The sequence below is a fragment of the Saccoglossus kowalevskii genome, chromosome 2, assembly GCF_978046115.1.
Source record: "Saccoglossus kowalevskii chromosome 2, keSacKowa6.1, whole genome shotgun sequence".
NCBI classification, from domain to species: domain Eukaryota; kingdom Metazoa; phylum Hemichordata; class Enteropneusta; family Harrimaniidae; genus Saccoglossus; species Saccoglossus kowalevskii.
The window spans coordinates 1,582,861-1,600,987 of NC_140642.1; the positions used below are offsets into that span (position 1 = coordinate 1,582,861).

At 37.3% G+C, this 18,127-nt stretch overlaps 1 protein-coding gene and 1 long non-coding RNA gene across 2 annotated transcripts in view; one reads left to right on the forward strand and one right to left on the reverse strand.

Annotated features, from left to right (window-relative positions):
• Positions 1-11,707, reverse strand: part of LOC146748046 (uncharacterized) — a 77,766-nt gene extending 66,059 nt beyond the window's left edge. Inside the window, exon 1 of the long non-coding RNA XR_014931561.1 lies at positions 11,507-11,707. This is a non-coding gene — a long non-coding RNA (uncharacterized LOC146748046). The remainder of the gene's footprint in view (positions 1-11,506) is intronic.
• A 3-nt stretch (positions 11,708-11,710) lies between these two features.
• LOC100375599 (fumarate hydratase, mitochondrial-like) overlaps positions 11,711-18,127 on the forward strand; it is a gene marked incomplete at its 5' end in the record, with an annotated part of 28,257 nt that continues 21,840 nt past the window's right edge. Inside the window, 5 exons of the mRNA XM_085496160.1 lie at positions 11,711-11,882; positions 12,697-12,818; positions 12,956-13,066; positions 14,152-14,328; positions 14,677-14,832. Of these exons, the coding sequence (XP_085352286.1) occupies positions 11,711-11,882; positions 12,697-12,818; positions 12,956-13,066; positions 14,152-14,328; positions 14,677-14,832 (738 nt within the window). The remainder of the gene's footprint in view (positions 11,883-12,696; positions 12,819-12,955; positions 13,067-14,151; positions 14,329-14,676; positions 14,833-18,127) is intronic.

Here is an 18,127-nt window from a genome sequence, read left to right on the forward strand (position 1 = left end):
TATCCACACAACTGACCACTAGCTATAATGCACTATAAATTATCTAAACAACTGACCACTAGCTACAATGCACTGTACATTATCTGCACAACTGACCACTAGCTATAATGCACTGTACATTATCCACACAGCTGACCACTAGCTATAATGCACTGTACATTATCCACACAGCTGACCACTAGCTATAATGCACTGTACATTATCCACACAGCTGACCACTAGCTATAATGCACTGTACATTATCCACACAGTTGACCACTAGCTATAATGCACTGTACATTATCCACACAGCTGACCACTAGCTATAATGCACTGTACATTATCCACACAGCTGACCACTAGCTATAATACACTGTACATTATCCACACATCTGACTACTAGCTATAATGCACTGTACATTATCCATACAGCTGACCACTAGATATAATGCACTGTACATTATCCACACAGCTGACCACTAGCTATAATGCACTGTACATTATCCACACAACTGACTACTACATGTAGCTATAATGCACTGTACATTATCCACAGCTGACCACTAGTTATAATGCACTGTACATTATCCACACAACTGACCACTAGCTATAATGCACTGTACATTATTCACACAACTGACCACGAGCTATAATGCACTGCACATTATTCACACAACTGACCGCTAGTTATAATACACTGTACATTATCCACACATCTGACTACTAGCTATAATGCACTGTACATTATCCACACAGCTGACCACTAGCTATAATGCACTGTACATTATCCACACAGCTGACTACTAGCTTTAATGCACTGCACATTATTCACACAGCTGACCACTAGCTATAATGCACTGTACATTATCCACACAGCTGACCACTAGCTATAATACACTGTACATTATCCACACGGCTGACTACTAGCTTTAATGCACTGCACATTATTCAGATAGCTGACCGCTAGTTATAATGCACTGCAAATTATTCACATAGTAGACTACTAGCTATAATGCACTGCACATTATCCACACAACTGACCGCTAGTTATAATGCACTGCACATTATTCACATAGCTGACTACTAGCTATAATGCACTGTACATTATCCACACAACTGACTCCTAGCTATAATGCACTGCACATTATTCACATAGCTGACTACTAGCTATAATGCATTGTACATTATTCACACAACTGACCACAAGCTATAATGCACTGCACATTATTCACACAACTGACCACTAGTTATAATGCACTGCACATTATTCGCACAACTGACCGCTAGTTATAATGCACTGCACATTATTCACATAGCTGACCACTAGTTATAATGAACTGTACTACATTATTCACACAGCTGACCACTAGTTACAATGCACTGTACATTATCCTCACAACTGACTACTAGCTATAATGCACTGCACATTATCCACACAACTGACAACTAGTTATAATGCACTGTACATTATTCACATAGCTGACTACTTGCTATAATGCACTGTACATTATCCACACAGCTGACCACTAGTTATAATGCACTGTACATTATTCACACAGCTGACTACTAGCTATAATGCACTGCACATTATTCACATAGCTGACCACTAGTTATAATGCACTGTACATTATTCACATAGCTGACTACTAGCTATAATGCACTGTACATTATCCACACAACTGACTCCTAGCTATAATGCACTGCACATTATTCACATAGCTGACTACTAGCTATAATGCACTGTACATTATTCACACAACTGACCACAAGCTATAATGCACTGCACATTATTCACACAACTGACCACTAGTTATAATGCACTGCACATTATCCACAGCTGACCACTAGTTATAATGCACTGTACATTATCCACACAACTGACCACTAGCTATAATGCACTGTACATTATTCACACAACTGACCACGAGCTATAATGCACTGCACATTATTCACACAACTGACCGCTAGTTATAATACACTGTACATTATCCACACATCTGACTACTAGCTATAATGCACTGTACATTATCCACACAGCTGACCACTAGCTATAATGCACTGTACATTATCCACACAGCTGACTACTAGCTTTAATGCACTGCACATTATTCACACAGCTGACCACTAGCTATAATGCACTGTACATTATCCACACAGCTGACCACTAGCTATAATACACTGTACATTATCCACACGGCTGACTACTAGCTTTAATGCACTGCACATTATTCAGATAGCTGACCGCTAGTTATAATGCACTGCAAATTATTCACATAGCAGACTACTAGCTATAATGCACTGCACATTATCCACACAACTGACCGCTAGTTATAATGCATTGCACATTATTCACATAGCTGACTACTAGCTATAATGCACTGTACATTATCCACACAACTGACTCCTAGCTATAATGCACTGCACATTATTCACATAGCTGACTACTAGCTATAATGCACTGTACATTATTCACACAACTGACCACAAGCTATAATGCACTGCACATTATTCACACAACTGACCACTAGTTATAATGCACTGCACATTATTCGCACAACTGACCGCTAGTTATAATGCACTGCACATTATTCACATAGCTGACCACTAGTTATAATGAACTGTACTACATTATTCACACAGCTGACCACTAGTTACAATGCACTGTACATTATCCTCACAACTGACTACTAGCTATAATGCACTGCACATTATCCACACAACTGACAACTAGTTATAATGCACTGTACATTATTCACATAGCTGACTACTTGCTATAATGCACTGTACATTATCCACACAGCTGACCACTAGTTATAATGCACTGTACATTATTCACACAGCTGACTACTAGCTATAATGCACTGCACATTATTCACATAGCTGACCACTAGTTATAATGCACTGTACATTATTCACACAACTGACCGCTAGCTATAATGCACTGCACATTATTCACACAACTGACTGCAAGTTATAAAGCACTGCACATTATTCACATAGCTGACTACTAGCTATAATGCACTGTACATTATCCACACAACTGACGACTAGCTATAATGCACTGCACATTATTCACATAGCTGACTGTTAGCTATAATGCACTGCAAATTATTCACATAGCTGACAACTAGTTATAATGCACTGTACATTATTCACACAGCTGACCACTAGTTATAATGCACTGTACATTATTCACACAACTGACCGATAGCTATAATGCACTGCACATTATTCACACAACTGACTGCAAGTTATAATGCACTGCACATTATTCACATAGCTGACTACTAGCTATAATGCACTGTACATTATCCACACAACTGACCACTAGCTATAATGCACTGCACATTATTCACACAACTGACTACTAGCTATAATGCACTGCACATTATCCATACAACTGACCGCTAGCTATAATGCACTGCACATTATCCATACAACTGACCGCTAGCTATAATGCACTGCACATTATTCACAACTGACTACTAGCTATAATGCACTGCACATTATCCATACAACTGACCGCTAGCTATAATGCACTGCACATTATTCACACAACTACTAGCTATAATGCACTGTACATTATCCATACAGCTGACCACTAGCTATAATGCACTGTACATTATCCACACAACTGACCACTGGCTATAATGCACTGCACATTATTCACATAGCTGACTACTAGCTATAATGCACTGCACATTATTCACACAGCTGACCACTAGCTTTAATGCACTGCACATTATCCACACAGCTGACCACTAGCCATAATGCACTGTACATTATCCTCACAACTGACCACTAGCTACAATGCACTGTACATTATCCACACAGCTGACCACTAGCTACAATGCACTGTACATTATCCTCACAACTGACCACTAGCTACAATGCACTGTACACTATCCTCACAACTGACTACTAGCTACAATGCACTGTACATTATCCTCACAACTGACCACTAGCTATAATGCACTGTACATGATCCACACAACTGACCACTAGCTTTAATGCACTGCACATTATCCACACAGCTGACCACTAGCTATAATGCACAGTACATTATTCACATAGCTGACTACTAGCTATAATGCACTGCACATTATTCACATAGCTGATCGCTAGTATAATGCACTGTACATTATCCACACAGCTGACCACTAGCTATAATGCACTGTACATTATTCACACAACTGACTACTAGCTATAATGCACTTTACATTATTCACACAGCTGACCACTAGCTATAATGCACTGCACATTATCCACACAGCTGACCACTAGCTATAATGCACTGTACATTATCCACACAGCTGACCACTAGCTATAATGCACTGTACATTATCCACAAAGCTGACCACTAGCTATAATGCACTGTACATTATCCACACAGCTGACCACTAGCTATAATGCACTGTACATTATCCACACAGCTGACCACTAGCTATAATGCACTGTACATTATCCATACAGCTGACCACTAGCTATAATGCACTGTACATTATCTACACAGCTGACCACTAGCTACAATGCACTGTACATTATCCACACAGCTGACCACTAGCTATAATGCACTGTACATTATCCATACAGCTGACCACTAGCTATAATGCACTGTACATTATCCACACAGCTGACCACTAGCTATAATGCACTGTACATTATCCACACAGCTGACCACTAGCTATAATGCACTGTACATTATCCACACAGCTGACCACTAGCTATAATGCACTGTACATTATCCACACAACTGACTACTAGCTATAATGCACTGTACATTATCCACACAGCTGACCACTAGCTATAATGCACTGTACATTATCCACACAGCTGACCACTAGCTATAATGCACTGTACATTATCCACACAACTGACTACTACATGTAGCTATAATGCACTGTACATTATCCACACAGCTGACCACTAGCTATAATGCACTGTACATTATCCACACAACTGACTACTAGCTATAATGCACTGTACATTATCCACACAACTGACCACTAGCTATAATGCACTATAAATTATCTAAACAACTGACCACTAGCTACAATGCACTGTACATTATCTGCACAACTGACCACTAGCTATAATGCACTGTACATTATCCACACAGCTGACCACTAGCTATAATGCACTGTACATTATCCACACAGCTGACCACTAGCTATAATGCACTGTACATTATCCACACAGCTGACCACTAGCTATAATGCACTGTACATTATCCACACAGTTGACCACTAGCTATAATGCACTGTACATTATCCACACAGCTGACCACTAGCTATAATGCACTGTACATTATCCACACAGCTGACCACTAGCTATAATACACTGTACATTATCCACACATCTGACTACTAGCTATAATGCACTGTACATTATCCATACAGCTGACCACTAGCTATAATGCACTGTACATTATCCACACAACTGACTACTAGCTATAATGCACTGTACATTATCCACACAGCTGACCACTAGATATAATGCACTGTACATTATCCACACAGCTGACCACTAGCTATAATGCACTGTACATTATCCACACAACTGACTACTACATGTAGCTATAATGCACTGTACATTATCCACAGCTGACCACTAGTTATAATGCACTGTACATTATCCACACAACTGACCACTAGCTATAATGCACTGTACATTATTCACACAACTGACCACGAGCTATAATGCACTGCACATTATTCACACAACTGACCGCTAGTTATAATACACTGTACATTATCCACACATCTGACTACTAGCTATAATGCACTGTACATTATCCACACAGCTGACCACTAGCTATAATGCACTGTACATTATCCACACAGCTGACTACTAGCTTTAATGCACTGCACATTATTCACACAGCTGACCACTAGCTATAATGCACTGTACATTATCCACACAGCTGACCACTAGCTATAATACACTGTACATTATCCACACGGCTGACTACTAGCTTTAATGCACTGCACATTATTCAGATAGCTGACCGCTAGTTATAATGCACTGCAAATTATTCACATAGTAGACTACTAGCTATAATGCACTGCACATTATCCACACAACTGACCGCTAGTTATAATGCACTGCACATTATTCACATAGCTGACTACTAGCTATAATGCACTGTACATTATCCACACAACTGACTCCTAGCTATAATGCACTGCACATTATTCACATAGCTGACTACTAGCTATAATGCATTGTACATTATTCACACAACTGACCACAAGCTATAATGCACTGCACATTATTCACACAACTGACCACTAGTTATAATGCACTGCACATTATTCGCACAACTGACCGCTAGTTATAATGCACTGCACATTATTCACATAGCTGACCACTAGTTATAATGAACTGTACTACATTATTCACACAGCTGACCACTAGTTACAATGCACTGTACATTATCCTCACAACTGACTACTAGCTATAATGCACTGCACATTATCCACACAACTGACAACTAGTTATAATGCACTGTACATTATTCACATAGCTGACTACTTGCTATAATGCACTGTACATTATCCACACAGCTGACCACTAGTTATAATGCACTGTACATTATTCACACAGCTGACTACTAGCTATAATGCACTGCACATTATTCACATAGCTGACCACTAGTTATAATGCACTGTACATTATTCACATAGCTGACTACTAGCTATAATGCACTGTACATTATCCACACAACTGACTCCTAGCTATAATGCACTGCACATTATTCACATAGCTGACTACTAGCTATAATGCACTGTACATTATTCACACAACTGACCACAAGCTATAATGCACTGCACATTATTCACACAACTGACCACTAGTTATAATGCACTGCACATTATCCACAGCTGACCACTAGTTATAATGCACTGTACATTATCCACACAACTGACCACTAGCTATAATGCACTGTACATTATTCACACAACTGACCACGAGCTATAATGCACTGCACATTATTCACACAACTGACCGCTAGTTATAATACACTGTACATTATCCACACATCTGACTACTAGCTATAATGCACTGTACATTATCCACACAGCTGACCACTAGCTATAATGCACTGTACATTATCCACACAGCTGACTACTAGCTTTAATGCACTGCACATTATTCACACAGCTGACCACTAGCTATAATGCACTGTACATTATCCACACAGCTGACCACTAGCTATAATACACTGTACATTATCCACACGGCTGACTACTAGCTTTAATGCACTGCACATTATTCAGATAGCTGACCGCTAGTTATAATGCACTGCAAATTATTCACATAGCAGACTACTAGCTATAATGCACTGCACATTATCCACACAACTGACCGCTAGTTATAATGCATTGCACATTATTCACATAGCTGACTACTAGCTATAATGCACTGTACATTATCCACACAACTGACTCCTAGCTATAATGCACTGCACATTATTCACATAGCTGACTACTAGCTATAATGCACTGTACATTATTCACACAACTGACCACAAGCTATAATGCACTGCACATTATTCAAACAAATGACCACTAGTTATAATGCACTGCACATTATTCGCACAACTGACCGCTAGTTATAATGCACTGCACATTATTCACATAGCTGACCACTAGTTATAATGAACTGTACTACATTATTCACACAGCTGACCACTAGTTACAATGCACTGTACATTATCCTCACAACTGACTACTAGCTATAATGCACTGCACATTATCCACACAACTGACAACTAGTTATAATGCACTGTACATTATTCACATAGCTGACTACTTGCTATAATGCACTGTACATTATCCACACAGCTGACCACTAGTTATAATGCACTGTACATTATTCACACAGCTGACTACTAGCTATAATGCACTGCACATTATTCACATAGCTGACCACTAGTTATAATGCACTGTACATTATTCACACAACTGACCGCTAGCTATAATGCACTGCACATTATTCACACAACTGACTGCAAGTTATAAAGCACTGCACATTATTCACATAGCTGACTACTAGCTATAATGCACTGTACATTATCCACACAACTGACGACTAGCTATAATGCACTGCACATTATTCACATAGCTGACTGTTAGCTATAATGCACTGCAAATTATTCACATAGCTGACAACTAGTTATAATGCACTGTACATTATTCACACAGCTGACCACTAGTTATAATGCACTGTACATTATTCACACAACTGACCGATAGCTATAATGCACTGCACATTATTCACACAACTGACTGCAAGTTATAATGCACTGCACATTATTCACATAGCTGACTACTAGCTATAATGCACTGTACATTATCCACACAACTGACCACTAGCTATAATGCACTGCACATTATTCACACAACTGACTACTAGCTATAATGCACTGCACATTATCCATACAACTGACCGCTAGCTATAATGCACTGCACATTATCCATACAACTGACCGCTAGCTATAATGCACTGCACATTATTCACAACTGACTACTAGCTATAATGCACTGCACATTATCCATACAACTGACCGCTAGCTATAATGCACTGCACATTATTCACACAACTACTAGCTATAATGCACTGTACATTATCCATACAGCTGACCACTAGCTATAATGCACTGTACATTATCCACACAACTGACCACTGGCTATAATGCACTGCACATTATTCACATAGCTGACTACTAGCTATAATGCACTGCACATTATTCACACAGCTGACCACTAGCTTTAATGCACTGCACATTATCCACACAGCTGACCACTAGCCATAATGCACTGTACATTATCCTCACAACTGACCACTAGCTACAATGCACTGTACATTATCCACACAGCTGACCACTAGCTACAATGCACTGTACATTATCCTCACAACTGACCACTAGCTACAATGCACTGTACACTATCCTCACAACTGACTACTAGCTACAATGCACTGTACATTATCCTCAAAACTGACCACTAGCTATAATGCACTGTACATTATCCACACAACTGACCACTAGCTTTAATGCACTGCACATTATCCACACAGCTGACCACTAGCTATAATGCACTGTACATTATCCACACAACTGACTACTACATGTAGCTATAATGCACTGTACATTATCCACAGCTGACCACTAGTTATAATGCACTGTACATTATCCACACAACTGACCACTAGCTATAATGCACTGTACATTATTCACACAACTGACCACGAGCTATAATGCACTGCACATTATTCACACAACTGACCGCTAGTTATAATGCACTGCACATTATTCACACAACTGACTGCTAGTTATAATGCACTGCACATTATTCACATAGCTGACTACTAGCTATAATGCACTGTACATTATCCACACAATTGACCGCTAGCTATAATGCACTGCACATTATTCACATAGCTGACTACTAGCTATAATGCACTGCACATTATTCACACAGCTGACCACTAGTTATAATGCACTGTACATTATTCACACAGCTGACCACTAACTACAATGCACTGCACATTATTCACATAGCTGACCACTAGTTATAATGCACTGCATATTATTCACATAGCTGACCACTAGTTATAATGCACTGTACATTATTCACACAACTGACCGCTAGCTATAATGCACTGCACATTATTCACACAACTGACTGCAAGTTATAATGCACTGCACATTATTCACATAGCTGATTACTAGCTATAATGCACTGTACATTATCCACACAACTGACCACTAGCTATAATGCACTGTACATTATTCACACAACTGACCACGAGCTATAATGCACTGCACATTATTCACACAACTGACCGCTAGTTATAATGCACTGCACATTATTCACACAACTGACTGCTAGTTATAATGCACTGCACATTATTCACATAGCTGACTACTAGCTATAATGCACTGTACATTATCCACACAATTGACCGCTAGCTATAATGCACTGCACATTATTCACATAGCTGACTACTAGCTATAATGCACTGCACATTATTCACACAGCTGACCACTAGTTATAATGCACTGTACATTATTCACACAGCTGACCACTAACTACAATGCACTGCACATTATTCACATAGCTGACCACTAGTTATAATGCACTGTACATTATTCACACAACTGACCGCTAGCTATAATGCACTGCACATTATTCACACAACTGACTGCAAGTTATAATGCACTGCACATTATTCATAGCTGATTACTAGCTATAATGCACTGTACATTATTCACATAGCAGACCACTAGTTATAATGCACTGTACATTATTCACACAGCTGACCACTAGTTATAATGCACTGTACATTATTCACACAACTGACTACTAGCTATAATGCACTTTACATTATTCACACAGCTGACCACTAGCTATAATGCACTGCACATTATCCACACAGCTGACCACTAGCTATAATGCACTGTACATTATTCACACAGCTGACCACTAGCTATAATGCACTGTACATTATCCACAAAGCTGACCACTAGCTATAATGCACTGTACATTATCCACACAGCTGACCACTAGCTATAATGCACTGTACATTATCCACACAGCTGACCACTAGCTATAATGCACTGTACATTATCCATACAGCTGACCACTAGCTATAATGCACTGTACATTATCTACACAGCTGACCACTAGCTACAATGCACTGTACATTATCCACACAGCTGACCACTAGCTATAATGCACTGTACATTATCCACACAGCTGACCACTAGCTATAATGCACTGTACATTATCCATACAGCTGACCACTAGCTATAATGCACTGTACATTATCTACACAGCTGACCACTAGCTACAATGCACTGTACATTATCCACACAGCTGACCACTAGCTATAATGCACTGTACATTATCCATACAGCTGACCACTAGCTATAATGCACTGTACATTATCCACACAGCTGACCACTAGCTATAATGCACTGTACATTATCCACACAGCTGATCACTAGCTATAATGCACTGTACATTATCCACACAGCTGACCACTAGCTATAATGCACTGTACATTATCCACACAGCTGACCACTAGCTATAATGCACTGTACATTATCCACACAGCTGACCACTAGCTATAATGCACTGTACATTATTCACATAGCTGACCACTAGCTATAATGCACTGTACTTTATTCACATAGCTGACCACTAGCTTTGAAGTGATAGAAACACTAGATATGTTTTGACAGTACTTGTGTGTACATGTATAATAATTGCCCATTTTAGCCTAACATAACAACAAACTGTACATCAATTTTGAGAGATTTATCAATTTCAGTTATTAATACACATCCATCTCAAAATATTGTATATTAAAAATAAATTTTAAAAACCAGAATAATGATCATAATTAATGATTTTCACTTTCTCCTGCCAGTCCGTCATCGGATCAATAAATATAACAACATAGGAATCGTGTTTTTTTTACATTTTCCATCGGATCTATATAAACTAATTGAACTCACCAACTCATGCAGTCTGTCTCTTGGGCTGGATTGTTAAATGGTTTATGAATACTATTAAACCACGTGTGAAATATCTCGATTTCCAGGCGTGATAATATTTCCTTTATAGTCGCATTCTTTCAGATCGTACACAATAGACATGGCGCTCACTCACTCGCGGTAAAAAACGACTCCCTAACTCACTCTGCTTGTAACTATTACTTCCGGCTCAAAGGTTCCAACATAGAAACATTTGCACGTGTCGTACGTGCGATTTTGAGGTCACGGGCAGGGCAAGTGTATGCCGGTTTTTGTGCATTATTGCAACTTACGTTCAGCAGTGTAAGGTTCAGTACTGACGAGAGTCTACGAGCATTATCTGACAGAAACAGATATGGTGAGTAAAACACGTGATTTCAGTTCGGTACTGATTCTGGGTAATTATTGATATTTTTAGTCATTGTACTGATTGATTACGTAGCCCACAGTCCCTCTATGATAGAGGGACTGTGCGTAGCCATTGAAACAGAATTATATGTCTATTGTTTATCTAGTTAACGTACTTTAATTAAAATTGATTGTTGTCACGCAATTATTTCAGACAAATGCAAATTAATAGTATTACGTAGGGTGAATACACGTGTAAGTTTCTGGTAATCACAAACAAATGTCAAAGTACACTTACTGATATAATTAATGTTTACTTGTTAACATGAGCAATGTAATATCATGTGGTCATCGATCCTGGCATATCCTACTTGTTGTAAAATCATAGCTTGTAGAGAGTTGCGCTTGTTTCACGTTTCGATGCTGTGTTCTTTATAACGAAGGTAATTATTTATTACATAATACATGGATTAATAATAGTTTCTTTTGCTTTGCAGAACTATTTAATAGGTGTTTATTTGTATTTGTTTTCAAGAAATCTACCCCCTCCATTTTATTTTATCTGAGTGTCATGGAGTCTTTTGAGTTCCAAAAATAGAAAAATTCAATTAAATATCTCATAAAATAGCTGGTATAGTGAGAGTGTTGCTTGGTAACAGCTGTGTCCTACATGTACGTGCACAACACATTTTATGGGTCATGACTTGATTCAGCCATGCAAATTCAAATGGTAATTCAAAGTCAGCTGAACAATAACAATGCACTACTTTCTTGTATTCAAGTTCATTATTATTACTAAAGCAAGTATTTATTTTTCTAGGCAGAGTTCAGAACAGAGTATGACACATTTGGTTCTCTAGAGGTGCCCAGTGATAAATATTATGGTGCCAATACAGCCAGGTCCATTCGCAATTTTCCAATTGGTGGCCCTTCAGAAAGAATGCCTGTAAGTAAATTTTTTTCAATTTTCATTAAATGGGAATAGATCTAATGACAAAACAAGTTCAGTAACATTTAGTAACACTGATTGTTATTTTTATTCACTCTGATAATACAAAACATATATTATGTATTTCTATGTAGATTCCTCTGATCAAGGCATTTGGTATCCTAAAACGTGCGGCAGCAGAAATTAACAAAGAGTACGGTCTAAACAACGAAATAGCTGACTATATTGTAAAAGCATCAGACGAGGTAAATCTAAATCTTAACGGTTGGCATCAAGTATGAATGCAATATTAGTAATAATATTGAATGCTGTTTTGTTTGAAGCTCAAATATACAAGATGAAAACTAATAATGTCTGTCTTCAGTACAATATCAACACATATTGTTATCTTATCATTTAGATTACTTGAGCAGAGCATTTATTTTTTGTGCATGTAGTCAGTGAAAATAAATAAAATATTGAAAACATAAACAGAGCAGGTAACTTTAAAAACTTGCCTGTCCTGCTAAAAATTTACCAGCCCTGTTTATGTTTTCAATATTTTATTTATTTTCAATCGTTCCACTATATTTCATTTAATCATTGTCACTAGAGTAATCATCCACTTGAATTCAGTTTTCCATGATAGGACAATTTTCTGTATTCTTCAGTTTTATCATACACCCTATTCGCTTCTTTGGAGTTACATTTTAATTTTTGTTTCTTTGCTGGAGGGTTGATTCGTAAAAAAATGACTCAACATTTTCAAAATACAGTGTAAAAACATCGAGCAGAACTATAAGTCTGAAAAGGTTGTGTCAACTGGAACTCTCGCATATTGTGAGAATTCACTAAAATCACGTATAGTATGAGAGTTTACTGAAATTACACATAGTGTGAGAGCTCAAATCATGCATAGTGTGATGGTTTGCTAAATGTTGTTTATACCTATTTTACATGTTGCATGTCTCAAAACGGTCGCATCAGACCTCTAGGTACATAATTTTGACAACACTCATACATCCATAGTCATTTTGTGATTTTTGTAAAAAGTATTTTTTTTTATTTTCTCAAAAAATCTACCTGACCACAGGTAACTTGAGATTTTCACCAGCCTCACTGAATATTTACCCATGCCAGGCATACAGGCCAGGCAGTAATTTTAAACACTGATGTTACAGTTGTACTTTGTTTTTTCAGGATATTCTTTGTTTTAAATATCTTAAATGAATTAACAATGATAGAAGATTTGATCTGTCTGTGAAATGGAAGTTTTTCTAGTTTTGAATTAATTGTAATTCAAGTTTAAAAGCCATAGTTTTTGTGATGCATATTGTGCTCATTACTGTAGGTTATTGATGGGAAGTTGAATGACCATTTCCCATTAGTAATATGGCAGACAGGATCTGGGACTCAGACCAACATGAATGTAAACGAGGTGATAAGCAATAGAGCTATAGAGATGATGGGAGGAGAAATTGGTAGCAAAAAACCTGTTCATCCTAATGACCATGTCAATAAAAGCCAGGTATGAAACAAATATTTGTGGAATGTACAGGTAATTTACTTTTGACCCCAACAGACCCATATATATTGTCAGGCTATAAAAAATGTCTATCCACTCACAGATGTTACTATGGTTACATATTTGCATTCATGGTGGAGTGCTCTTTTGTAGTGTTTCTGCCTAGTTTACTTGTGAGACATTTCCTCTGTTATGTTGTCAATATTTGATTATATTTCCTGCGATTATTTAAAAAATTAACATCTGCCAGGAAATTTAACAAAAACGTAATAAATTTAGAAATTAAAATTTCTCCCCAACTGATCAATCAACTCACAAAACTGTTGTATTTCATTCTTTTATAATATATAGAGTTCCAATGATACATTTCCAACTGCTATGCATATTGCAGTAGCACAAGAAATAGATACAAGACTCTTACCAGGATTGCAAATACTTCATGATGGCTTGCTTGAGAAATCCAAGGCATTCAAAGATATTGTAAAGATTGGTAGAACCCACATGCAGGTGAGAAGTATAGTTCATGTCATAAGAAAGTAGTGACAATAGATGTTTGGTACGTAGTGTAACCATTTGCACTAACCCAAATATGGGGAAAATCACACACAAAAGATTTTGTTTATGAAATTATAAATATTTCTATGAATATTTATTTTAAACCATGATGGGTATTGTATGGCTAAAATAATGATATACGATTGAAACATGCTCCAGTACTGAACAACAATTTCAGCCACGGGGCAGATTTTAACTACTGCATGTTCACAAACAATAGAGGCATTGTTATTTCTACTGGTGAGTACATTGTTGTATGCTGTAGTTGGTACCAAACAAAATGATCCATATTAATAGAAATCAGGCCACCAAACAAACTGGCAATGCCACACCTATTATGTGTTAATTAATTAGGTGTTAATTAGCTGGTTTATAATAATAATAATAATGTTTATTCAACCTTTGTATCGGCAGCATGAAAACAGTAATACATATATTTAAATTACATTCATCATTTCTTTTCTATATTGCCATAAATTAGTTACATATTTCCTAATTAAAGCTGATGAGGTATTTCCCACATTTTCATTTATGTTCCATAGTGAATCACCAAAAAGGAAATTGAACCTATAATTCAACCCCCCTGAAAGAAAACTATTCATTAGTGATGAAGATTCAACATTGTTTCTCAGTGAGGTTTCTAATGCTAAATAAAATTCCTTTCTAATATGATTAGATGACGTACAAAAATAAAGAAAGTGGTAAATGTCTTCTTTGCCCTGATTGCAGACTCCACAAATTCCATTACCCCTGTAATTTTTCCATCCCATTTTGTTACCTTCAAGATCTAAAGAGTTTGACCTAGTTTTAAAGACAAGGGAGATACCATGATGATCATAAGGATCCATTATGTAATTTTCTTTTTTAATGTTTCTTTTAATCCAACAGTAGTGTTTTAATGATTTCATCTTTTGTAAATTTAGTTTAGTTTAGTAAAACCTTGGCTACATTAAGGTAGAGATGCAGGTTCGTGAATTTTTTTTTTTTTTTTGCTTTTTCTTACCCAGACAGTCTTGGCTAATTAGTGTTAAAATATTGGAGCATTGTCATTGTTGGAACATACTCAAAAATCAATTTTATAATATAGGGAACCGAGTTTCGAAAGTTTGTTTGCGTTGCGTTGCTCTTTGATTGACAAGTCACTGTTGATGTTACCAGTATATGCAAATGATTGCTGGCCTCAGTTACGGAGCAGCCGTGTGGGACTTCCTGTCCTGGCTCTCTGTTTACTTGCCTCAAGCGCGATCAACTAGCAAACTACAAAACAGACAAGATGTAGACGCTTCCAGCATGCAAGCGGAATGAATTAAAACATACACTTGTAACTGATAAGTAATTTTTTTTACCCTTAAATAAATTGATTTTTCATTTATTGTCATGTAGATGGTAGCATCGATAGGGCGATTTAATTTTCGCGCAAAACAAGGCCACAATTTCTTTTGTTTTCTTGGTGTATAGATTTCAAGCTTTTTCGCATTGTGGGTGACACTAAAAAAATGTTTCCACACATTTTTACTCCAACGGCATTTTAACACTGAAGTAAACATTTTTCGTTTCGCTGTAACGATTATCGTGCTGATAGAGTTGCGATGCAATTGACAAACAACACAGCTGTTGCTGTCATCGATAACTAACTTTTCAGTGTCAAAATACACAAACATAAAATGCTCGGTTAATTAAAAATTAAAAAAATACCCTGGAAATTACCGAAAAATCAGGCAATGAGATACTGTTTTTAAACACCGCGGAAAAATCATGCACTCTGCGATGCCATCTTGGTTACCTTAATCGGAAACCCCCTTGTCAGCTAGCATGCACCGTAGCGATATCGCAAACTACAATGTATGGCCGTGATCGGCGACCTCTGGTACTAAGGAACTCTATGAATGAGGTATTTCCAGAGGTCAGTGTTCGTTTAATTTGCATCGATACAATAGTTCCCCTTCCAATGTGACTTCATTTCAAATTTGTTTCACCGACGTTTGGGTGATTGAGTAGTAAAAACTGAGAATAGCCGTTGTGTAGTAAAATATTAGGGCCCATTTCAACCAGGTCGTCTAACTTCGCACGGTCCACGAAAACTGAGTCATACAAAGTATTTTTTTAAAGGTTTGAGCACAGTCACTCTACTCCTAGTAGAGTGACTGTGGTTTGAGGTAAGGTAAATTTAGACTCAACCCACCCAATGGCGATCGCTATGTTTATATCTGTATGAATATCTTATCGGCTTTACGTAATCCATTGTGTCCCTCCCTCAGTGGAATTGATAACACGGTTGAGACTTCGCGGACGATTTTTCGTCTGTTTCCTTCGAATTGTAAATATTTTTATTTTATTTTTTTACCTGACGATTTAACATCAGCAAATTACGGTGTATGGTGTATTTCTAGGAGTTTCTGTTACACATATGAAGCGAATGATTCGTTTTTAAACTTTTTTTTTACGTAATGGAGATTATCTCAGTTTCATTTTTTACTCAAAATTTCAACTTTAAAACTATTTAACTTTTAGACGGTTCATTTGTTTTCAATGAAATTTTCAGGGGGTCATTATTCAGGTCTATCCTAAGTAAATGGCTTTGTAAGGTTTCATTGTCTTTACTGGAACAGAAACAATAGAGCTGCCAATCTGTTAACTGTGAACGATTTATAAAATGTGAATGTTTCAAAGAGCACTGTGTAAAAACTTGCAGATTTCTCTGCAAGTTTCGTAAAATGGTGGCTGAAACTTTCTAGAAATGATATTGAGTCTGAACTTCACTGATTGCGGCATATTACACAGCATAACTTGGAGGCAGCCATGTTGTGTACGCCCTCAACATCAAAATATGTTCAAAGCTTGAGTTCTCGATGTCAAAACTAGCGGATTTCATTCCTGCAGCTAAGCTTTTCCTGACCAAGCTATGCTGCACGGTGTCAAAGCTGTGATTTTCATTAAAAAGCTACACTTTCATTGGTACCCCTGATTCTGTCGTAAACTTTTTACATTTTTTTTAGATTTTTTTTATTTCAGGATGATATCTTTGATTCTCTAGTTTAGATGAATATTTTTTTCATAGCAACATAGTTTTCAGAAAAGCAGATTGTACTAATTGTACATGAATCTTGCAGTTGCATGCAATTTCTTGTAAACTGTGTGTGTTAGGCTGATTTTCCACGTTTCATTGCATATCTAATTTACCTCATCTCTAATTTCACCAATTTAACAGAAAGTTCATACTCACAATGAGATTAAACTTAAGGCACAC